This window comes from Salvia miltiorrhiza, chromosome 2 (genome assembly GCF_028751815.1).
Source record: "Salvia miltiorrhiza cultivar Shanhuang (shh) chromosome 2, IMPLAD_Smil_shh, whole genome shotgun sequence".
NCBI lineage: Eukaryota > Viridiplantae > Streptophyta > Magnoliopsida > Lamiales > Lamiaceae > Salvia > Salvia miltiorrhiza.
Genome location: NC_080388.1, coordinates 11,449,229 through 11,473,578, shown reverse-complemented (window position 1 = coordinate 11,473,578; position 24,350 = coordinate 11,449,229). Strand labels below are relative to the sequence as shown.

Below are 24,350 nucleotides of genomic sequence, written 5' to 3'. Positions count from 1 at the left end.
TAACAATATCATCCTTAATCACCTACCAGTAGGAATGATAGAACCTCCCAAAGAATTCATCCGGACCAGGAGAACTATTAGCATCTAACCCATAAACAGCAGGAACAATCTCTTAAATCCATTTACACGACAGTTGTTATATTTTAAAACGCTAAAAAATAGATTTTATTGGTCCACATTTTCCTGTTCACAAAAACATGGATACAATCGGGTGTACCATACAACCGAATTGATCCGCATCCAGAACAATGTTATTTATACGGTTTGGGTCAGGATACGAGTTTGGGTCAGGGTGCAGGTGAGAGCCTAAGTGCAAGTGCAACCCAATTATATGATACATCCGATTGTACATAAGACCACCTCTTTTCTTTTAGTACCAACAACAAATTGCCCTAATATATTTGATCCCTAGAAAATTCGTTTTCATGCTTGATGAAAAGGTGATACTTGAAAAAAGAACAAAAAATGGAATGAAACTATAAATGTGACGTATACTTGTTATCGTGGAAGAAACATTATTCAACAAAACACCAATTTAATATTGGGAGGACGTCTCAAACTTCTATAATGGGAACTAAAGGAAAACAAATGTAAAAGAAAAAGTCAAATTAAGAACTTCAGGTGCTCAAAAAAACAAAAACTTAAGAACTTCAAAAGTAGGCTATTACTTCCAAAGGCAAAAGATCAAGCAATACGCCATGCCATAGCTAAACAAAAAGGGCCCTATGAAATTTGTGGCATAATATAAATCTAATGTATTTACAAAAACACACATGCACATGCACATTCACATTCACATTCACATTCACATTCACATTCACATTCACATAATCAATGATATTACACTACTATATGACTACATTTTATGCAGCATTTACAAGGCCAATACATTCTATAAAACCAAAAATCTCACAGTTTCAGTCTATGGGATTGAAGATAGCATATGCCCTGAAAGGTCAGGTGATATGAGATACCTGCCAGATAATACACTTTCAACCATACGAACATTTCACAGGATCAAGCGAGTCTTTCTTGGTCCCTGCATCTACAGGACTCTGACAGAGACTTTTCCGTTCATCCGAATTCAGAAGTTAAGCTCATTCACAATGGCAAGATACATATTCATTCATGGAAGTGTATCAACAGGATAACATCCAAGGACTCGGAGGAACCTTGCAAACTCCTGTGAAGCAACAAAATAGGAAAATGCTTTATTGCACTTGTAAACATTGCATACAAAATATATATAGCCAAGAACTCCAGCTTGTGCACATTCATGCAACCACAATATAGGCAGGGAAAATGTTACTTTGCTCAAGTGGAAATTGTGCTAAGAGGTTGCAAACAGTAAAGGAAAAGGAAATGCTTACTTGGAGATGTCCCAGAGCAAATTGGGCACGGGGCTCCGCCATAGAAGCTTCAAAATCTATGTGAAAGAGGTAATCGAAGTATCTGCAGGTGGCATTTTGTTAAATCTATGTACTAACAGCAGACCATTTAGATTAATAATTTAATGGCAAAGTATACTAGGCCGTCGGAAGTAAAAGTCACTGAACAAATTAAAACATTTATCAGCATTCTTTATAGTCTTTCAAATTTTTTTTTACCAAATCTCAGGGAACAAGCAGAATATTACAATCTGGGAACTTGTATTTCTAATTTTCTATTTGCCAATATAGATCAACAATGTGGAAATTCAGAGCATTGTGCAAGCTTATATTTTTATAGAAAAAAAACAAATGATATATGTTTACACTTTACATGGCAGAACAGGAAAAGGAATAACACAAAAGGGGAACATCACAAAATCACAAACAAGAGCAAATTCATGCCTCCCACTTGATAATAGCTACTTCAAGAATGAGATATAGAAATTCGACTGCCAAATGAGCATACTGACATCAATCATTGAGGAGGAGAAAGTTACTTACAAGCAAATTTATTATCACGCACCTAACAAAATTGATCAACTGTGCATTCTAGCGGTAAGCTTTCAATTCTAAGCCCGTTCTTATATGCCATAATATAGAGGATTGGTCTTCAGGTCTTTTTCTTTATATATAGCTTTACTTTATTTATATGCTTCACGGTTAAATAGGTTTCAATCAATATATAGCTTAAGCATGGGGGATCTCACTCCACATGAAAATTATATATTAGTTAAGAAATAAAGATACTCACGTGGCACTTCCCTTATTAGAGTCATCAACAACCCTCAAAGGCCGCCTTCTTTGTGGTCGACTCTCAATCTATAGTTTAATTCCATATTGAAAAATCAGTTACAAAATGTTAATAATCATGAAAAGGAACAAATGACCCCAAGATGTCATATAAAATTACCTTTGACAAATTAATGCCCCCCCCCCCCCCCCCCTTAGAGCAAACACTGCCAATGCCTTGAACAAAATTCCAGGGCCCTCCTCCAGATTGAAGACAATGCTAGTCTAGAAAAATAGGATAGAGTCATTATAACATATAGCAATAATTGAGTCTATTAAAAGAGAAATACCTTATGAGGTCTAGCTGTTCCTGGGAATATAGGTTCCCTTGCAAGTATCAGAAAACGGGTAACAGAAAACGGGTAACGTTGTCAGAATCATCCTGTTAGGTTGAAATTCAACTAACTTAATGAAGAAAAACTTAACATACAATTATAATTCTCTTTTTACCTAAGCAAAGTTAGAAAACAGATCAGGAAAAGTTTCGGAAATGAAAGTGTACGTGGTAAACCTACATGATAAGATAAGGCTATGCTTTAGCCCATTCTCATCTTGCAGTATGGCTTGAAAACTACCTTGTGGAATCCTCCAGGTAGTTTTCAATATCATCTACCAGAACATGTCCTTACACAATTATTCAATAAAATAAAAGACTTTGTGTCAGAGAAATATCGATATAAGATATTCTTTTGGTGGTACTTACTTTTTAAGGAAATACAAAGGCAGAAATAGGACACATGAAGGACAATGTCAGAATAAGTTATACTCCCTCTGTCCCGTAAGAGTGTATCACATTTTTCATTTTCGTCCGTCCCAAAAGAGTGTATCACTTCCATTTTGGGATATAGGCCCACTTCTTTTTTTTAACCACAACCACTCATTTTTACACACATATATATATATATATACACCAAATCACTAATGAAATCGGATCATCCACAATCACTTGTATCTACCTTTGCACTCGCACACAATCTCTCACTCTCGCATTCCCCGCTCTTCTGTTCCGCCTCCACGCTCACAATGCTCGAGGGTTCCGATCGCCCGATTAGCCCTGCTAGGCCAGACGTCTGTCGCCCTTTACTCCACATAGCTCAATATCTCTAACTCCGATCACCGGGACACCCCAATCTTCCAGATATACCACTTACTGCTATCTCCTTTCTATCATTTATTTATTTGCATTACATTACTTATGTCTATTATTTATATCGATTCACTGACTTGAGCGTCGGAGGCCCTTCCATCGACACTTCCACCGGTGCTCTTCGGAGGGCTCTAACGTTGCTTGTGGTTTCAGGTTGCTAGTGCCCGTCGATCCAAACGTGACTGACGTCACTTTCTTAATTGTCGAATTCACCCCCTCCACATTTAAGTTATGCAAAAATTATTTCTTATACTAAATAAATACCGTAGACAAATTCTTAAAGTAATTATTTATATCATAGTATCTATTAGAGACTGGCAAAGTGGCAATTGCGGTACGACTCAATATAAAGAATACAAATGATGAGATGGGCCTTGACCCAACAGATCTATTTATAACTAAGGTCCAGTGGGCGAGTATGCAAACTAAAACTTATAATGTGATAATATTCTTCAGTATATAAATTTCAAATTTCTAGATACTTCTCAAGAGATTGAATTTACAACGTTCGTAAGCTTAAATTTTAGATGATTGGTTATTAGAGTTGACAAATAATTACAGTATTATAGTAATTTTAATCTAATTTGAATCTCTCCCCGATCATGAGTCGGACTCGATACTAATCCTAATATATAAAGAGTAGTACCTAATTTGCATCACAATCAAATTGATTCTCAAGAATTATAATTAATGGCTTCTCAGGTGCCCTCATATTATCCATTCAACAAATTTGCGCCGCTGCCGCCATTGGACGCCGCCTCTCTCACGATCGAAGACTATCCCCCTTATGATCAACCGTTCGAATTAGATTGCGGCGGAGGTGGCGGCAGCGGCGGCGGCAACTCTGTTTATGCTCCCGGGTTTAAGTTCCGGCCGACCGACGAGGAGCTGATCGTGCACTACCTACAGCTGGAGTTTATTAAAGCCTCTCTTCCGCAGACAAGGATCATCAAGCATGCAGATATCTACGATTACGAGCCACATCAACTTTCTGGTATATATATTTTATTCACTTTTTCTTTTTCTTTTTGTTTAAAGATTCTACGGGGGTTTTGAATCTTGATGACTTCCCACACTTTCTTGAATATATGGATTTAGAAAAGCAAAAAGAAAATAACAAACGCATGATAAATCCGTACGTGTACGTGTGCATGCTTACATGCAGATTTCATCAACCAATGGAATTATAATATTTACAACGGATTAACTCGACATCCAAAAATCGGTTGTCAACTGAGATGTCGAATTAACGACCGAAAACTACCGTCGTCAATCTATTGTTAGCGATATCTTTAACATTCTGTGATTATTTTACCGGTGGAATTTTGGGTTTAATAATAGTTTTTCATCGTTAAGACTAGTTTTTTGTAGAATTTTGGGTTTAATAATAGTTTTTCATCGTTAAGACTAGTTTTTTGTAGTGTTGATACGTTGGTTAATTTATTTTAAAGACATCCATGCATGATGAGTTTGGGAGTATTTCATGTAGAATATTTTTAGGATCATGATCACAATTTTGAAATTTGTTGGTAACATTTTCTGATTTGTTGAGGGTTATTAATAACTAATGTTGAGCTGAGCTTGCAGGTTTGGTTGAAGAAGATCATGGAGATGGGAAGATGTATTTCTATACTATGATTAAGAAGATCGGAAAATCCAAGACAGATCGAAGCATAAAATCGAAGAAGGGGAATTGGAAGCCAACTCAGGCCCCCAAAGAAATCAAGGGTAGTACAAGTGGAACTATCATTGGCTACAAAACATCTTTCAAGTATTACGAAGACAAGAAGAAAACCCAATGGCTGATGCAAGAATACAAGCTCAACACTTCACACCATTCTTCTCGACAACTTGTGCTCGCAGTAGTCTACTTTCATCCCCAGAAAAAAGCAGACGACAACGACGACGACTGCTGAACTCAACCACCACTTTAATCTATGATATGATGGCTTGCAGAGGGGTGCTGACCTAGTTAGGATGCCTCTGTTTTTGCTTGATCACCTTTCTCTTTTTCTTTTTTTTTCTTGTTGGTTGTTTCAAACAAAACTTTTACTAGTTATGTATATATTCAAGCAAATCACTACGAATGTAAATTAGCTCATGTTTGTCATTTTGTCATTTCTTTGAAATGGTATAGTATACATGAGTGGATAAGATACAAATTACAGGAACCAAAATTTATAGATACAAAACAACATTTTTCAAATAGTTTGCCAGTATTAACAAAATAATGAAAAAATTAACAACACAGACAGACATTCTTGAAATAATGAAGAGTAACAAAAATTAGAGAAATTAAGGTCATCACTTGTCTCCTTCCCCTACTTCCCTGGTATAAACACGTATTTGCCATATTTTGGTGTTCTTTCTGGGAGGCTGAGATCTGTATCGTCTTCTTTGAATGTTCAAATGAAGCTTTTGGCTCCCATCATAATAAGCCTCTCCACCATGAACAGTTGGTAATTCTTCTCATTTATTGGATCCAAAAGATTGCTGTAATTTGATGAATAAGCCAATTTGTACCGGCAAATAGACAAGAATTGAAGAGGGCTAGACGCGAGAATGCATCTTTCGCAACTGCTGCTATGCGAATGAGATGAAAAGAACTCATTCTTGATTAGAGTTCAGCAATTAGGTGTACAGCCTAAACATTCTTCTTTTTTTTTCTCTTCATTCATTCGAACCATTTAGTTTCGCCGTGTTGTAACAGAGACACGAATGATAGACTATATTATTATATATTATTTTAATGAATATTATTTTAATAAAATAATAGGGAGGAGGAAGTAAGGGGAAATAAGAATAATGGTAAACCAGAGTCACCGGTTGGCGGGAGTTCCAACTTCCAAAAGAGGAAGGTACGATCCATCAAATTGATTCATGAGAGGGAGGTTGAATCTTTCCTGTAGTAGTTGGAGTTGAAGGTGTGGCACACCAGCTTGGTCTTTCTGTATAAATGTATTTGCCGGTTGGCTGGTCAACGGTTGAGCTGTCTGGCCAGTTCTTATTTCAAAAAATATATGCCGGTCTGAGCTCTGGGGTCCGGTAAATCCGTTTACCAAATCAATATCTCCACTGCGGTACACTTCTCCCCAATATGAGATAGATTGCAGCTATAGTCAGAACTCCAACTGGGCCAATGGCGTATGACCTGAGGTAGCGAACGAAACAGCAAATGGATGGAACCCACCTTTTTTTTGTATCTTCTCGTGTGGATCACACCACCGTTTGAAGATTTTCTGCCATCACCTACGCAATTTCAAAGTTGCATTTTGAATGAAATAATACATGTTCCATCTCGAGTTTCATTGCTCGATGGAGGAGTCGTGAATTAGTTGTGGTATCCTGTACTGTAACCGGTACTTGATCATTGGGTAGTGCCCGACCTGAGTAAAGTTGTAGTGATCCTTCCTCACCTAAAAGGCGGCTTTTGCTTGATTTGTTCGCTTTCGCCTTCCTCAACCGCGTTGCTAAGCAGTATTCCTAAGAGTTCTGAGCTATGAGTTCCTTAAGAGGAGCCTTTAGGCCATTCTGTTTGTGACATGTGAGTTCTGACCCTGTAGCTACTTGTTCAAACCGAAAGCAACGAAGCAATCACCTGTTAGATGCAGCTACACCTGGTACCGGTGATGAGCTAACTAAAGGACTCGGAGAAAGGTTATGCAGGTGGGTGTTCATTTGCAGTTGCTGGTCGGAGCCGTTAGGCGAAAGCGAAACTCACTTCTACTTTACAGTCCTTGGGAACACAGAAAGAAAGACAAGGAGTTCAGTCTACGAAGCTCTGTCCTCTCTTCTTAACTTGACAGGGAATCTGCGAAGGAAACCAGAGAAAGAAATACTTGAGAAGCCTTGACCCCTCTTCGAAAGCAATCCCCTAAAACTAAGAATAAATCAGGGAATTCTACTGAGCAGATAGAACTATGAACTCTTTGGCTACGGGTTCCCCCGACTGGTTGGAAAAAGGAAACTCCTAAACTCAGGAGGAGCGAAGCGAACCAGAAAGCAAGGACCAAATCAACGCTTTAACGAAGCCAATTACCAGAAGAAAGAAGGAAGTAAACTTCACAAAAACCAAGGGAAAAGAGAAGACAAGCATTAATCCCTCCTTTACTTTGACTATGATAGTTGAAGTCTAGATCTTTACCCAAGGAAAGTTGCTCTTCTCAAGTATGCTTTTGAGTCCCCTCTTCTTGACAAGGGCCTTGATGGAACTCACTATCCTGAACCTCAGAAGGAGGGAAAGGGAAACAACTGAATTCCCTCAGTCAGAAAAGGAAAGACAGGGAGAAGTTGTCACAAAGGGGGCGGCAGAAGTAAGTTCAAGGTCTGCAATAAGGCATGACAGAGGCCATTGAGAGTCTCTCAAGCAGATTAGCCGGGATGGTCGAAAGAGGATGGATGTTTGTACTATGACGAAGAAGACCTTCTTTGAATCATGCTTGAACGTGCCCTTAGGGCTTCAGAATGCATGTCAAGGCTTCCATGCCCCAGGATTCTAGCGATTATTAAATCGAATTTAGGGCAATGTAGATAAATTCTGACTAGATCGATTCCCCATCTCTATGGATTCTTAAAAAGACATACTTTGGAGAGTACCATCAGGGGATGTCAAATCCTATCTTTTGCCCCTTCTACTCGTGTCTTGCATTTGGCTGGAGGCAATGGAACAACACCATCGGGAAACTTCGGACAAGAAAGATCATAAGTGACGAAGTGGCACCTCTTAGCCTCTGCCTGGCTCCTCGATCCTTCATTCAGTCTAGTCTTTTGTGCCAGAAGAGTGCGGCAAGGAGGAGATACTAAGCAATCAAAAGGATGCAAGCAAGGAAGCTCGAAGAGCTCTCTAATGCATATTCGACTGAGCTACCTTTATACTTTATAAGGGGCTGAAAAGAGCTCTTTGTATAGGTTGGGTTTTCTGGGCTTTGATGCTTACCTTATTATTTTAATTTATTATGAAAAGGGGAAGGTTTTATAAAGGAGCTTTTCAGCCCTTTTGCTGGATTGTTGGTCCGCAGCCCCGCCCTATAGAATGAATAAGGAGAGGTTTATCGATGACCGAGCCACTCTTATACTACTCCTTCTCTCACCCCCTTGTCACTTACACTTAAAGGGCGAAGTCGCGGAAGCGAGTCTAAAGGCCAAAGAGTCATCTTTGAAGCCACGAATTAGTCCTTACTCATAGTAGAGTCATTGCTGAACTCTAATCAAGAATGAGTTCTTTTCATCTCATTCGCATAGCAGCAGTTGCGAAAGATGCATTCTCGCATCTAGCCCTCTTCAATTCTCGTCTATTTGCCGGTACAAATTGGCTTATTCATCAAATTACAGCAATCTTTTGGATCCAATAAATGAGAAGAATTACCAACTGTTCATGGTGGAGAGGCTTATTATGATGGGAGCCAAAAGCTTCATTTGAACATTCAAAGAAGACGATACAGATCTCAGCCTCCCAGAAAGAACACCAAAATATGGCAAATGCCTGTTTATACGAGGGAAGTAGGGGAAGGAGACAAGTGATGACCTTAATTTCTCTAATTTTTGTTACTCTTCATTATTTCAAGAATGTCTCTCTGTGGTGTTAATTTTTTCATTATTTTGTTAATACTGGCAAACTATTTGAAAAATGTTGTTTTGTATCTATAAATTTTGGTTCCTGTAATTTGTATCTTATCCACTCATGTATACTATACCATTTCAAAGAAATGACAAACATGAGCTAATTTACATTCATAGTGATTTTCTTGAATATATACATAACTAGTAAAAGTTTTGTTTGAAACAACCAACAAGAAAAAAAAAGAAAAAGAAAAAGGTGATCAAGCAAAAACAGAGGCATCCTAACTAGATCATCACCCCTGTGCAAGCCATCATATCATAGATTAAAGTGGTGGTTGAGTTCAGCAGTCGTCGTCGCTGTCGTCTGCTTTTTTCTGGGGATGAAAGTAGACTACTGCGAGCACAAGTTGTCGAGAAGAATGGTGTGAAGTGTTGAGCTTGTATTCTTGCATCAGCCATTGGGTTTTCTTCTTGTCTTCATTAGGGATGTCAAAAAAGCCTGAAACCGACGGGTCGACCCGAATAGACCGATAAAAAAGGTGGGTTAGGGCTGAAAATTTTTAGCCCGAAAAAAATTTAGCCCGAATGGCCCGAACCGAAAATAGCCCGAGCCCGATAGGGTTGGCCCGAAAACCGAGTGGGTTGACCCGATTAACCGAACACATTCTTAATAATTGATTTTTAATCTTTAATACTTTACTTTTTAATTCGATAATAACATTTTGATGTTTGTAGAATATGTTTTGATTTTTTCCAAAGGTTAATAACAAAAATCTATGATATAATAGTCATAAAAAGATTGCCATTTATGTTAAATCTATATACAATTTTTATCAGAAACGAAATTAAAGTTAGATATTATGTAAACTTATGTTAAAAAAAACACTAATTTTTGTATCTAAAATAAAGCGAAATGTCTTGATTTAAAAAATACGACATATTTTTTATTACAAGTATATGATTATCTATAAAAAAAATAAACATATAAAAAAATCGTAAAACTTGTGGGCCCGAACGGGCTAGCCCGAAACCGAGTGGGTTAGGGTTAGGGTCGAAAAATTTTAGCCCGAAAAATAAAAAAACCGACTAGCCCGAATCGAAAATAACCCGAAACCGAATGGGCTGGCCCGAAACCGAGTGGGCTGGCCCGATTGACATCCCTAGTCTTCATAATACTTGAAAGATGTTTTGTAGCCAATGATAGTTCCACTTATACTACCCTTGATTTCTTTTGATTTCTTTGGGGCCTGAGTTGGCTTCCAATTCCCCTTCTTCGATTTTATGCTTCGATCTGTCTTGGATTTTCCGATCTTCTTAATCATAGTATAGAAATACATCTTCCCATCTCCATGATCTTCTTCAACCAAACCTGCAAGTTCAGTTCAACATTACGTTATTAATAACCCTCAACAAATCAGAAAATGTTACCAACAAATTTCAAAATTGTGATCATGATCCTAAAAATATTCTACATGAAATACTCCCAAACTCATCATGCATGGATGTCTTTTAAATAAATTAACCTACGTATCAACACTACAAAAAACTAGTCTTAACGATGAAAAACTATTATTAAACCCAAAATTCCACCGGTAAAATATATAGTTAATGACGGAATGTTAAAGATATCGCTAATAATAGATTGACGACGGTAGTTTTCCGTCGTTAATTCGACATCTCAGTTGACAACCGATCAGGGCCGGTCCTGAGAAAAACGAAGCCCTGGGCGAAATTATAAAAATGGGCCCTCAATATATTGAAAAATAAAATTTTCCATTACTTATAAAAAATGACTTCATCTAGCATTTTTAGTTGCATGTTACCTAAAATCTCTTAATCTCTTTTTCTATACATAACTAGTATTACTCCCGTGCGATGCACGGTAAAAAAAATTATATTTTTTAGAATATTATATTTAGAAAATAAAATTCTATAAGTTACTTATATTATTATATAAAATAGCTCTAATAAAGATAATAGCATTAAAATGAAGATAAAACCATCTTATAATTGGAGGATATAAAATGAATGATCAAGATCTTGACAAAACCTTTTTAACTAACGATTATTATTATCTATTTAAAAAATTTCCACCCAAATATCTAGATATTTTTCTTTCACATTTTCTATTAGTTTTGAAAGGGTTTTTGGAACTTTTAATTACTTTTTACTTATTTGCATTTCATAATATATATTTTTTTAGGCGTTAATTGACTGTAAATTCACAAACTATTAGTTAATTTTGCTATTTTTTTCAACTATATAAAGTTACAATATAAATACATAAACTTTAGCTCATTCTGAAATTTGCCCTGAATTTTAATTTCGTTCATATATGACAAAATTAAAGATGATATAATATATACACATTATATTAAAATAACTTATACAAAATTTCTACTGAAATATACACAGTACTAATAGCATATATATATATATATATATATATATATATAATGAATATATAGTTTAATTTTAAAATTTGTATTTTGATAAAATTAACAAATACAACCTAGCAAAGATGAAATTTAAAATTTGTCATGATCAAGAATCATAACATTTTAATTTGTTTTTATTTTATTCTGTTTTTTTATATTTTTACTATATAGTATTATTTTTATATTTAAATTTTTTATTATAACAATTTAATGCAGTTACTAGGATTAAACTTATATTTTTTTATTTTAGAACTCTTTAGCTTAAAATATAAATTTGAAGATAAATAATTATATATATATATATATATATATATAACTTAAAAATAGAATTTCTAATATGATTTACATTTATTAAATTTTTAGTACGTTTTTGTATTATTATTATTATTATTATTATTATTATTATTATTATTATTATTATTATCTAGAGTAGATTGAGAAAAAAAATAGAAAGAAAAAATTATTTTTAAAAATAGTAAGGTGATTTTTGGTAGGAAAACTAACTTACTATTTTTGAAAGTGATTGAGCTTTTATATATGTATATAGATATTGTCAAATCATTCAATCTCTCTAGGGACATTGACGATCTTAAATACGTTTTGAACAATTTTAAATTTAAGAAGCTCATTTTAGAACACTAAGTCAGTAACTGGCATTGTCAGCATAATTTTATATTTCGATTTGAACTTTGAAGTTTTAATATAATATAAATTTGACAATAAGTTATATTGCCTAATATTTTTTTTATTATATATAAAGTCCATAATTAATGAGATATATTTAAAATTTTGGGCCCTCAAAATAATGTTACAAAACTATTATCAAATTAATTTGAAATTGATTTTAAATTGAACTTTGAATTTTTGACAATAAATTATGTTATCTAATATTTTTTTAGTATACATAAAGCCTATAATTAATGAGATATATTAAAAAATTGGGCCCTCAATTTTTTGGGGCCCTGGGCCGTCGCCCATGCCCGCCCGCCCTCAGGGCCGGCCCTGTGAGTAATTAGGGTCAAATGATCAAACATAAGTAGTTTTGCCTATACTGGGACATCTTGGACCCTAACTATAGATGGATTTGAGTTTTGAATGTATTTGCATGACCGAACTTGTTGAGATACCTGCTGTGCAAAATAGAGAAAGCATAATCCTCACCTTTAATTGTCCTCCAAGCAAGCTTCATTAAATAGGATTTATTCATAAGATCAAAAGGCCGTAGAACACCTTCCTGACGAGGGGCGCAGACACGACGTCAGCTAGCCGCACAAGAGGATTTCTCGTCCACCCGCCCTATCAAAATGAAGTTTCTACAATTGTGATCTAGAGAATGGAGAAGCGACTTAGGTCATTTATATACCATCATGGAGTAAATGACGGAGCTTTGAATAACCGATCGCACCTCACAGATCCTGCCCGCCATAGATAAATGACGGCCTTCCTAGCACCCAAACTTGCTAATAATGCGATCGTGAATAGAATGGAAGTGACCAGCTCTAGGTCGCCATATTAAAATAGGCACTCCCAAAAAGACGACAGACGTGTGACCAATAGCAAACCCGATATTGAGCCGTAGTAATCCAAAATATGTTTGATTTCATGGGCTTTCCTAACAGATGCCCTACAAAAAAATGATAATGTCATCGGCATAGAGCAAGTGAAAGGGAAAGTCAATAGCGCGGTTGTAACTCAGGCACCAGATGCCGAGATTAAAAACAATTGAGGAGCAGGTGACTCAAGACATCGTCCGCGATGCCAACGGGAATAAGTGAAAGCGGATCGCCCTATCGAATGCCTCTAGAGCAAGCAAAATACCCACTAAGCTGACCATTATAGATAATCGAAATCTTGACAGAACTGAAAATAGTCAAAATCTATTAGATGAATCTCTCGTGATAACGATTGGCCCTGGGGAGCTGATAGATGAAATCCCAGAGCCCTCGTGTATATCAATCTTACACACCATATTAGAGCCCTCGTTTGTCCTCTTCATGCAATTAAAGCCCTCAGAGCCCAGCATAATGCAGTTGTGGATGGACCGCCCCCACCCCCCCAACGAAACCAACTGATTAGAGGACACATGCTTAGCTGCCACCCGCCCCAATCGCGAGCCAGAATTTTAGAGACAATCTTAAACAAAAAATTTGAAAGAATAATAGGCTCAGCCACCGTCGTCACATTCTCCTTCTTAGGAATGAGCGCAAAAGTGCCAAAATTGCATTAAGAGGGAAGGTAACTCTTCATGAAAAAAGCACAAATCGCCTTAACAATATCATCCTTAATCACCAACCAGCAGGAATGATAGAAGCTCCCAGATAATCCATCCGGACCAAGAGAACTATTAGCATCTAACCCATAAACAGCGGCAACAATCTCTTAAATCCATTTACACGACAATCGTTATATTTTAAAACACTACAAAACGAATTTTATTGGTCCACATTTTCCTGTTCACAAAAATTTGGGTACAACCGGGCGTACCATACAACCGTATTGACCTTCATCCAGAACAATGTTATTTATACGGTTTGGGTCAAGGTCAGGATACGGGTTTGGGTCAGGGTGCGGGTCAGGGTCAGGGTCCAGTGCAATCCAGTTGTACTTGTACGGTACACCCGATTGTACACAAGACCACCTCTTTTCGTTTAGTACCAACAACAAATTGCCCTAATATATTTGATCCCTAGAAAATTCCTTTTCATGCTTGATGAAAAGGTGATTGTTGAAAAAAAGAACAAAAAATGGAATGAAACTCTAAATGTCATGTATACTTGTTATCGTGGAAGAAACATTGTTCAACAAAACACCAATTTAATATTGGGAGGATGTCTCAAACTTCTATAATGGAAACTAAAGGAAAACAAATGCAAAAGAAAAAGTCAAATTAAGAACTTTAGGTGCTCAAAAAAAAAAGGGGGGGGGGGGGGGGGGGGGGATATCACAAAATCACAAACAAGAGCAAATTCATGCCTCCCACTTGATAATAGCTACTTCAAGAATGAGATATAGAAATTCGACTGCCAAATAAGCAATCTGACATCAATCATTGAGGAGGAGAAAGTTACTTACAAGCAAATTTATTATCACGCACCTAACAAAATTGATCAACTGTGTATTCTAGCGGTAAGCTTTCAATTCTATGCCCATTCTTATATGCCATAATATAGAAACTCGTAGCCGAAGGATTGGTCTTCAGATCTTTTTCTTTATAGATTTACTTTATTTATATGCTTCACGGTTAATTAAATAGGTTTCAATCAATATATAGCTTACGCATGGGGGATCTCACTCCACATGAAAATTATATATTAGTTAAGAAATAAAGATACTCACGTGGCGCTTCCCTTGTTAGAGTCATCAACAACCCTCAAAGGCCGCCTTCTTTGTGGTCGACTCTCAATCTATAGTTTAATTCCATATTGAAAAATCAGTTACAAAATGTTAATAATCATGAAAAGGAACAAATGACCCCAAGATGTCATATAAAATTACCTTTGACAAATTAATGCCCCTTAGAGCAAACACTACCAATGCCTTGAACAAAATTCCAGGGCCCTCCTCCAGATTGAAGACAATGCTAGTCTAGAAAAATAGGATAGAGTCATTAAAACATATAGCAATAATTGAGCCATATTAAAAGAGAAATACCTTATGAGGTCTAGCTGTTCCTGGGATTATAGGTTCCCTTGCAAGTATCAGAAAACGGGTAACGTTGTCAGAATCATCCTGTTAGGTTGAAATTCAACTAAATTAATGAAGAAAAACTTGACATACAATTATAATTCTCTTTTTACCTAAGCAAAGTTAGAAAACAGATCAGGAAAAGTTTCGGAAATGAAAGTGCACGTGGTAAACCTACATGATAAGATAAGGCTATGCTTTAGCCCATTCTCATCTTGCAGTATGGCTTGAAAACTACCTTGTGGAATCCTCCAGGTAGTTTTCAATATTATCTACCAGAACATGTCCTTACACAATTATTCAATAAAATAAAAGACTTTGTGTCAGAGAAATATCGATATAAGATATTCTTTTGGTGCTACTTACTTTTTAAGGAAATACAAAGGCAGAAATAGGACACATGAAGAACAATGTCAGAATAAGTTATACTCCCTCTGTCCCGTAAGAGTGTATCACATTTTTCATTTTCGTCCGTCCCAAAAGAGTGTATCACTTCCATTTTGGGATACAGGCCCACTTCTTTTTTTTAACCACAACCACTCATTTTTACACACACACATATATATATATATATATACACCAAATCACTAATGAAATCGGATCATCCACAATCACTCGTATCTACCTTTGCACTCGCACACAATCTCTCACTCTCGCATTCCCCGCTCTTCTGTTCCGCCTCCACGCTCACAATGCTCGAGGGTTCCGATCGCCCGATTAGCCCTGCTAGCCCAGACGTCTGTCGCCCTTTACTCCACATAGCTCAATATCTCTAACTCCGATCACCGGGACACCCCGATCTTCCAGATATACCACTTACTGCTATCTCTTTTCTATCATTTATTTATTTGCATTACATTACTTATGTCTATTATTTATATCGATTCACTGACTTGAGTGTCGGAGGCCCTTCCATCGACACTTCCACCGGTGCTCTTCGGAGGGCTCTAACGTTGCTTGTGGTTTCAGGTTGCTAGTGCTCGTCGATCCAAACGTGACTGACGTCACTTTCGTAATTGTCGAATTCACCCCCTCCACATTTAAGTTATGCAAAAATTATTTCTTATAGTAAATAAATACCGTAAACAATTTCTTAAAGTAATTATTTATATCATATCTATTAGAGACTGGCAAAGTGGCAATTGCGGTACGACTCAATATAAAGAATACAAATGATGAGATGGGCCTTGACCCAACAGATCTATTTATAACTAAGGTCCAATGGGCGAGTATATATATTAAACTAAAACTTATAATGATAGTATTGTTCAGTATATAAATTTCAAATTTCTAGGTACTTCTCAAGAGATTGAATCTACAACGTTCGTAAGCTTAAATTTTAGATTATTGGTTATTAGAGTTGACAAATAATTACAGTATTATAGTAATTTTAATCTAATTTGAATCTCTCCCCGATCATGAGTCGGACTCGATACTAATCCTAATATATATAGAGTAGTACCTAATTTGCATCACAATCAAATTGATTCTCAAGAATTATAATTAATGGCTTCCCAGGTGCCCTCGTATTATCCATTCAACGAATTTGCGCCGCTGCCGCCATTGGACGCCGCCTCTCTCTCGATCGAAGACTATCCCCCTTATGATCAACCGTTCGAATTAGATTGCGGCGGAGGTGGCGGCAGCGGCGGCGGCAACTCTGTTTATGCTCCCGGGTTTAAGTTCCGGCCAACCGACGAGGAACTGATCGTGCACTACCTACAGCCGGAGTTTATTAAAGCCTCTCTTCCGCAGACAAGGATCATCAAGCATGCAGATATATACGATTACGAGCCACATCAACTTTCTGGTATATATATTTTATTCACTTTTTCTTTTTCTTTTGTTTAAAGATTCTACGGGGGTTTTGAATCTTGACGACTTCCCACACTTTCTTGAATATATGGATTTAGAAAAGGAAAAAGAAAATAACAAATGCATGACAAATCCGTACGTGTACGTGTGCATGCTTACATGCAGATTTCATCAACCAATGGAATTATAATATTTACAACGGATTAACTCGCCTTCCAAAAATCGGTTGTCAACTGAGATGTTAGCGATTTTTTTAACATTCCGTCATTAGCTATTTTACCGGTGGAATTTTGGGTTTAATAATAGTTTTTCATCGTTAAGACTATTTTTTTTTCGTGTTGATACGTAGGTTAATTTATTTAAAAGACATCCATGCATGATGAGTTTGAGAGTATTTCATGTAGAATATTTTTAGGATCATGATCACAATTTTGAAATTTGTTGGTAACATTTTCTGATTTGTTGAGGGCTACGATAGCAAATTAATTAATAACGTAATGTTGAACTGAACTTGCAGGTTTAGTTGAAGAAGATCATGGAGATGGGAAGATGTATTTCTATACTATGATTAAGAAGATCGGAAAATCCAAGACAGATCGAAGCATAAAATCGAAGAAGGGGAATTGGAAGCCAACTCAAGCCCCCAAAGAAATCAAGGGTAGTATAAGTGGGACTATCATTGGCTACAGAACATCTTTAAAGTATTATGAAGACAAGAAGAAAACCCAATGGCTGATGCAAGAATACAAGCTCAACACTTCACACCATTCTTCTCGACAACTTGTGCTCGCAGTAGTCTACTTTCATCCCCAGAAAAAAGCAGACGACAGCGACGACGACTGCTGAACTCAATCACCACTTTAATCTATGATATGATGGCTTGCAGAGGGGTGCTGACCTAGTTAGGATGCCTCTGTTTTGCTTGATCACCTTTTTCTTTTTCTTTTTTTTCTTGTTGGTTGTTTCAAACAAAACTTTTACTATTTATGTATAATATTCAAGCAAATCACTACGAATGAAAATTTAGCTCATGTTTTTGTCATTTCTTTGAAATGGTATAGTATACATGAGTGGATCAGATACATATTACAGGAACCAATTTAAATTTATAGATACAAAACAACAATTTTCAAATAGTAGTTTGCCAGTATTAACAAAATAATGAAAAAATTAACACCACAGACAGACATTCTTGAAATAACGAAGAGTAACAAAAATTAGAGAAATTAAGGTCAGCAGTTGTCTCCTTCCCATACTCCCCTGGTATAAATATGAACAGGTATTTGCCATATTTTGGTGTTCTTTTTGGGATCATCTGTGAGGCTGAGATCTATATCGTCGTCTTTGAATGTTCGAATGAAGCTTTTGGCTCCCATCATAATAAGAGCACTCACATTGGTTGAGTAAGCTCTTTACTCAATGGAGTAGGGGACCACTTATAAGTAAGGTACTCATTGTCTTTAGTTTTGATTTTTTCATTTTTCATTTAATTTAAATGACACCAATTTAAATAACAATTACTTCAAATTAAAATTGTATTAATTTAAATTACATAAAACAAAAATTACATAAAACTTAAAAAAATAAAAACATAGCCTAAAATAACTATTTCGGCCCTAGAGGTCCGAAACGTGCCCAAATGTGCTCGATCAAATCATTTTGGAGCATGTCATGTATCTGCCTATCTCGGAGAATTACATCTTTTTGCACGTATTCCTCGAAGCTAGGCGGTGTTGATCGAGCACTCTCCGTCGAGTCACTACTAGACGCCATCATGATGTGGAGAATAATACAAGCCATCATGATGTCCTTGAGATTTCAATATACCAATTCCGGGCCGGACTTCGAATGATTCCCCATCGAGCTTGAAGCACTCCAAAGGCACGTTCGACATCATTTCGTGCCGATTTTTGCATCTTCTTGAACCTCGCCTCTTTTAGATTGGTCGCCATCAGTGGACTCTTGACGAACGTTGGCCACTCCTAATATATGTCATCACACAAGTAGTAACCCATCTGGTAGTAGTGCTGGTTGACTTCAAACATCACCGGCGATGACGGTCCTTCCAAGACGTCGGAGAACAGAGGCGACTGGTTCAAAATGTTGATGTCGTTGTTCGAGTTGGCGACATAGAAAAAGGTATGCCAAATCCACAAAATGTGGGATGCAATGGGTTAATCGGTTAAAAATCGGTAACCGCTTAATCAGTTAACCGAATTGAAAACCAGTTCGATTTTCGGTTATCACTTTGCCTGTTAATCGATTCCGATTAAGCGGTAAATCGGTTCGATTATAACCGAACAGGACTGATTACCAGCCCTAGGCAATTTATATACCATCATGGAGTGAATGACGGAGTTTTGAATTACTGATCTCACCAGACAGATCCTGCCCGCCATAGATAAATGACAACTTTTCCAGCGCGCAAACTTGCTAATAATGTGATCATTAGGTCGCCCTATAAAAATAGGCACTCCCAAATAGACGACAGGCGTGTGACCAATGGCAAACCCGAGCTCAAGGTTGGTGGCACAACAAGTTGACGCAGAACACCATTAGTAAAAAACACATTCGACTTTTCTTGACTACAGAATTGTCCCGATATCGAGCCGCACTAATCCAAAATATGTTCGATTTCACGGGCATTCCAAACAGATGCCCTGCAAAAAATTATAATGTCATCAGCATAGAGCAAGTGAAAGGGAAAGTCAGTAGCGCGGTTGTAACTCATAGGCACCAGATGCCGAGATTAAAAACAATTGAAGAGCAAGTGACTCAATACATCCTCCGCGATGCCAAAGAGAATACGCGAAAGCGGATCGCCCTATCGGATGCCTCTAGAGCAAGCAAAATACCACTAAGCTGACCATTATAGATAACCGAAATCTTGGTAGAACTGAAAATAGTCAAATCTACTGGATGAATCTCTCGTGATAACGATTGGCCCTGAGGAGCTAATAGATGAAATCCCAGCGACTGATGCCAAAAGCCTTGTGTTTATCAATCTTACACACCATATTAGAGCCCCCGTTCGTCCTCTTCATGCAATTAAAGCCCTCAGAGCCCAGCATAATGCAATCATAGATAGACCACCCCCCAATGAAACCAACTTATTAGAGGACACATGCTTAGCTGCCACCCGGCTCAACCGCAAGCCAGAACTTTAGAGACAATCTTAAACAAAGAAAATTGAAAGAATAATAGGCCTGAGATCAGCCACTATTGTCACGTTGTCCTTCTTAGGAATGAGTAGGAATGTCAATCGGGCTAACCCACCGCATTTTGGGCTAGCCCTATCAATTTACGGGTTAAATGGTTTGAAAAAAAATTTGGGTTAGAAACTTTCAACCATAACCCTAAATGTTCGGGTTTCGGGCTAGCCCATCTGGTTAGTCGAGCTCAAAATTTTATTTTTTAAAAAATTAACTAATATATTTCTATTGATAATATTATATTTGTAATAAATAAATACACGCATAAATATGTAAAATTTCAACATCGACTTACATAATAAAGATATAAATATGCAACGTTTTGGGCAGCGTCATGTATGAGATGCTAGTTGATTTGATTTATTTACTAGTTGGGGGTCAATCTAACCCCTCACTCTTGGGTGTTTTATTATATATATATATATGTGTATATATATATATATATATAAAGGGTAAATATCATGAAAATCCCTGAAGTATATCTACTTTATCAAAAATACGCTGAAACTGTTCTCTAAACCCTCAAACTATAAGGTTTTTATCAAATATATCCCGCATCTATTTTTCGGTCACCAAAAACGTGATGTGGCTCGTTGGATGCCACAATGTAATTTATATTCTATTTTTTTTTTTAAATGCAATGGTAAAAACGACATCATTTAAAATAATTCACTCTGAAATTTAAAATTCACTCTTATTGTGTTTGAAAATTTCGCTAATAACCTAAAATTAATGATAAACACGATAGAAATTGGTACGAAACGAAATCGCTTTTCCATGTCATTTAAAAAAAATAGAATATAAATTATATTGTGGTATCCGACGAGCCAGTAGTTAGGGATGTCAATCGGGCCAGTCCACCGGGTTTTCGGGCTAGCCCTATCGGGTTCCGGGTTAGTCGGGTGCGGGCTAATCGGGTTGGAGGTTTTTTCGGGTTGTAAATCTTCAACCCTAACCCTAAACTTTCGGGTTTCGGGCTAGCCCATCGGGCTAATCAGGTTAAAGGCGTAAAAATAAAATTATCATTTATATTTTATTATTCCTAATGATCTAATGTATAATGTTGGTGGACGTCGTATACCACCAAATAATTCCTGCGGAATTACCAAAATAAATTAGTATAATGGTAAGCAGGGTCGATCCCACAGAGAGCAGGTAAAATCATTCAATCCCCTAAAATCTATAATTTTGGTGATGCCACCACGCCTTAATTTTGAGAAAATAATTATCAACTAAAAAGCAAATTAAATCAAATAAAATAACTCTCGAAATAAATCAATAAAAAGGTAACTCGGCTCGAATAAATCCACACTAATTCACAGCTCTGATCCTCGACGCAATAATTAATCAATCCCTATCAACCAACCAGTTATAGGATACCGTGAAACGCAACGGACGTACCCCAATTCCTACTTACTGTGTCGATAAACAGCTGGAGACGCCAGACCTGCTTATTTCCCTTATTAAAATATAACCTAGCTGGAGACGCCAGACCTAGATTTAATATTCTAATAGCATTAAGATAAAGGAACCCAATTTATACCAATTATCCTAGAGACGCTAGTAATAATTAATATACCAATTAATTCCCCCTACGAACACGGTAGTTGTATCACTAATTAGTCCAATTCCAACAATTACGGATTGGCAGGAACTAATTGACTGTAATCCAATTAAACTTAAGTTGATCAGGCTTAAATAAAATCAGAATTATCTTTAAACCCTAGGAATAAATCGAAATCAATAGGAACCAATTTTAAAACCAATTAGGTCTCACAGATTGATAAATTAGTGTTTCATTATTCTCGCCGAATTAAAGAATTAGCTACTCATAATTAAAACTAGAACAATCAAATAAATAAAATCAAACATAAAAAATAATCTAATAAATTAAAATAAAATAGAAACTTATCACCGAGAATTAAAATCCACGATAACCGATGCCACCAGAACTGTCTTCACTAAAAGGAAAATAAATCTATGCACTGTTCCTACGAAAGCTTCACTGCCGCCGCCAAGTTTCTTTCTCCAAAGATGTTCACCCGCAATTGCTCCAAAATCCAAAGCTAGAAAACAAGCAATATATTAAACTAAAACTTTGCATGCATTAACTAAAAAATTCGTCTGCAAACTAAGAGAAATAAAAATGTGATGTCAATTCTAATTAAAGTCAACTATATCTATCCTAAGTCTAAAGTTGCGGCTCCTATCAAAACTAAGAGTCCTCATTAAATTAAAATACAAGGGATCAAACCCTAAAGTGGCCGAGTACCCTAGAGTTTATGGGTTTCGGCCCTTCCCAAATAACTAAAGCCCAAAAACTTAATTAAAAGAGTATTTGGCTTAAATAAATTACAAGATAAATATTTTCAAAGCCCAAATCTCTAACTATCTTCAATTTCCACACCAATCTCCATCAAAAGCTTGCTTTTCTCTAATTCCTTCTATCTCCAAGCTCCATCTCCAATTCCTCGAATTCCTGCGCCAAAGCATTGCAAACCATGCAAAATCACATAAAACCAAGCCGAAACGCACACTAAACTAAGTAGCTAAAATACACACATCAAATCTCCTCACACTTAGATCATACTTGTCCTCAAGTATGACATAAAAGAAGAATTCAATTGTGAAAATCAGCCACTAGAGTCAACTTCCTTCCTTGACACGACACTAAAACTCTAAAGCAAAGAACGAACAACGGACACAAAACCAAACAGAAAAGACGAGGACACTACAACGACAAACTAAACAGAAAACTGCAGCCAAAGAATCATTAAACACTAGCAACAAGACCTACTGCCAAATCAAACCATGCAACTCACAATTGATTCTCAACTCTCGAATCAAGAAGAGGAGATATCAAACAAGTGTTTTTATTGTCTATCCAGTCCAAATTAAGCAACAACAAATTCCTCTCAAGATTCACTCTTCTCTCAAAGATGTATTGGAAATTCACACTCAAGAAGGAAGATCCAATCGATCGTGATATGTCGTGGTCACATAGTAAGTCAAAAAGGTCTTTTCTCATTGGTTGTAATGGGGCTAAGGACCATTCATGATGTTGGCAAGATCCTAGGGGTCCTAAGCTCAATCATTGAAACTCAAAGTGCGCACATCTAATCCAAACCATCATCCACAATTTCAAGTTCATAGAGAAAGAAAGAGCGCAACTAAACTTGGGGAAAAACTCCAATAATAATAATGATACTACATGCTCAACTCCAACTGGTGCAACATCTTTTTTCTCTTTCTTTGTTTTTTTCTTTTTTTCTCGATTTTTCTTTTCTTTTCTTTTTTTTTTCTTTTTCTTTTTTTTTTTTTTTTTTTTTGCAGCACCCTTCTTTTTTATATCCTCAATCAATATGCAATCATCATCTACAAAATATCCCCACAAATCGTCTCCGAAAACTGCTTCCATCCCAAAAACTTAACTGATCAATGTCACTGTTTGGCCAAACGGATCACAGATCCTTATCATTTTACACAGGACAGCAGTTTGGGCAAACGGCACATGTAAACACAGCTTAACTTTCTCTAGTAATTAATGGAATGAAGTTCAGAATTAGACATGCATCACTGGGCCAAAGAGATAGTCCAAAAAAGGCCTTGGCTTAATTATTTAGTGACTAATAAGAAAGAACATGGTCAAGGCTTCAAAGGGCTCACTAGGGAATAATGTTCAGGTGGGAATTCAAAAGCAGGCCAAAAGGCTACCCTAGTGCCTTCTATCATGCATCACCAATGACTCACAACATATCACAACTTCATGAACAACAAAACCACTCAAAAAGAAAATTAGTAGAGAGTGCTCTACTCTAATAAGCTCAATTCTCACATATATGTGGCTTTTTACTCATTGTTGCTCTTATTTGTCATCCCAAATGTCATCCAATAAAAACACAAAATTTTCAATCACCAAATCCCAATTCTCAAGTTCATCACACAACTCAACCGGGCAGCATGCTTATCACTAATACTTCAACAATCACAAAGCTCAAGACACACAAAACGACATAAAAAAACGGACTCAACAGAATACAAACTCAAAGACGCCCCCCTCACACTTAGATTTTGCTTGCCCTCAAGCAAACAAAACAAAGCATAAGCAAAGGAGCAAACGAAACACACAACTTAAAGAAAAAAAAAACAAAAAAAACAAAAAAACAAAAAAACAAGACAAGAGACAAAACACGAAACAAGACAAGAAAAGGAAGGAAGTCACCGTGTGCGCCGCCGCCGCATCTCTTGTCGAATGGTGGCGCTCAAGTTCGCAATG

The 24,350-nt window shown here is 36.7% G+C and overlaps 2 protein-coding genes across 2 annotated transcripts; one reads left to right on the top strand and one right to left on the bottom strand.

The window, feature by feature from the left end:
* Window positions 1–800: 800 nt before the first annotated feature.
* On the bottom strand, window positions 801–15,807 carry LOC131007992 (arogenate dehydratase/prephenate dehydratase 1, chloroplastic-like). Its single transcript, XM_057934899.1, has 6 exons — window positions 15,673–15,807; window positions 15,015–15,092; window positions 14,859–14,948; window positions 14,700–14,767; window positions 1,371–1,452; window positions 801–1,183 (listed from the first exon to the last, which is right to left on the bottom strand). The coding sequence occupies exons 1-6, from the start codon at window positions 15,805–15,807 to the stop codon at window positions 1,127–1,129; spliced, it is 510 nt and encodes a 169-aa protein (XP_057790882.1). The 3' UTR covers window positions 801–1,126.
* Window positions 15,808–16,553: 746 nt separating this feature from the next.
* LOC131007991 (putative NAC domain-containing protein 94) lies at window positions 16,554–17,708 on the top strand. The gene is made up of 2 exons (XM_057934898.1): window positions 16,554–16,857; window positions 17,380–17,708. Exons 1-2 carry the CDS (start codon window positions 16,554–16,556, stop codon window positions 17,706–17,708), a joined length of 633 nt encoding a protein of 210 aa, XP_057790881.1.
* The last annotated feature ends 6,642 nt before the right edge of the window (window positions 17,709–24,350 follow it).